Below are 1692 nucleotides of genomic sequence, written 5' to 3' on the forward strand. Positions count from 1 at the left end.
GTCCGAGACCTGCTTTGAGGCAGTAACTCCTGTTTCTTCACTCGAGGTGACCAATAATACATAAATATTTGGTCTGAATCCTAATTTTATGTCATTTTAATGAGGAATTTTTGATGTTCTTATAAAGAGGAAACCTCAAATTATATTTGAAAAATGAGATTTCCCAGCTAAGAAGAAACAAAACTTTGCTAGCTCACAGGGAAAAATCTCAAAATTTTAAGGCGTTTTTCCTCAAAATCAGTTTTTTTGTTGCTATTGCTCAAAAAAGTGCTTCAAAGTTTTGTTTTATGATTATGTTTCAGACAGTTCATTCAAATGATACATTGATAAGGCTTTTATTCATTATATTTTGACAAATTGCAATTTTTGTTAACATTTTAGTCAAAACACTATATTTGCCTATTTCTCCATATACCACTGTTGGACTTAATCCTCGTTTCGATGTGATGGGTCACAAATATGAAAAATAACGTAACGTTTTTGTGTTAATTATGTCATGTTTGTCTAGTTTTTGTACTGTGTTATGAAAACATGCAATTACTGGAATTTTGTAATCTTCACTTTTTGAGTTGGGAAAACTCGCAGATGGAAATTAAATAGTTTAAACCACAGACTAGAAATCCATCAGCTTTGTTTGTTTACAGTTTTTGGATCTGTCATAAAAGACAGTGGACAAAGTGCATTTCTGCTTTTAATAATAGGACATTTATTGATTTACTAAACCCATATAAATAAAGATATGTATATATTATTTAGAACTGTGCACCATTTTTACTCATTTTTATGTTTTCACCACAACAAATTTCCAAACTAAGTCTGACAACACATTTGTAAACAGAAACCATAATATCTATGATTCCGGGATATTTTGAATGAGTCCAGGCTTTGAGGCCTGGGCTACAGGATCAGTTCACAGATCTGCCTCAATCATCTTCTAACAGAACCTTCTCTGACTTTAGACAACACAGCCAGCATCCTGACCCGCCGGGCCAGCTACAGCCGCCTTCATCAGCAGGTTTACCTGGTTCCTGTGGTCATCTCTGACGGTGGCTACCCCATGCTGAGCAGCACCCAGACCCTCACAGTCAGGGTTTGTTCGTGCATCCGTGAAGGCAGCGTGGAAACCTGTAACCCAGAGGCTTACAGCAGCTCTCCAGGCCTCGGCACTGGAGCCCTCATCGCCATCCTCCTCTGTGCTCTCATATTACTGGGTGAGTGAGAACAGGTATTCGTTAAAGGGGACCAATTATGCAAAATTCACTTTTTAAAGTTTTTTTTTACTCAACTTTGGGTATGTACTTCTTTAAAAAAACAGTCCTGGGACCAAAAAATGCACCCAGAGGCATATTTACTGTAAGTAAATGTATTTTTAATGTATATTAACGACAAGTTTTATACTTCCATCATTTTGTGATGTCACAAGCCGTACGACAACCCACCAGAACCTGTGTTCAGCCCCTTACTTAGCAACCCCTGGGTGAGGCTCCTCCTCAGTAGAAAAAGCCATCACGGTTGTTGTTGTGCAATGTGCAGCTCATTTCACGACAAGCCTCCAATAGAGCAATGGGTAGAGTGTTGGACCAGAGAGTGGGAGACCAGGGTTTGAAACCAGCATGGACACTATTTAATTATTTATTTTCAATCGTTATGAACACGTTTTCTCATGTACCTCTATTGTTTAGCTTATTAAAG

The 1692-nt window shown here is 37.9% G+C and overlaps 1 protein-coding gene across 1 annotated transcript in view; it reads left to right on the forward strand.

The window, feature by feature from the left end:
* The window catches only part of LOC106521322 (cadherin-6), a gene marked incomplete in the record, with an annotated part of 48929 nt that overhangs the window by 44933 nt on the left and 2304 nt on the right, over positions 1 to 1692 (forward strand). The window contains 1 exon segment of the mRNA XM_014013849.1: positions 960 to 1211. Coding sequence (XP_013869303.1) covers positions 960 to 1211 — 252 coding nt within the window.

This window comes from Austrofundulus limnaeus, unplaced genomic scaffold (genome assembly GCF_001266775.1).
Source record: "Austrofundulus limnaeus strain Quisiro unplaced genomic scaffold, Austrofundulus_limnaeus-1.0 Scaffold106, whole genome shotgun sequence".
Taxonomy (NCBI): domain Eukaryota; kingdom Metazoa; phylum Chordata; class Actinopteri; order Cyprinodontiformes; family Rivulidae; genus Austrofundulus; species Austrofundulus limnaeus.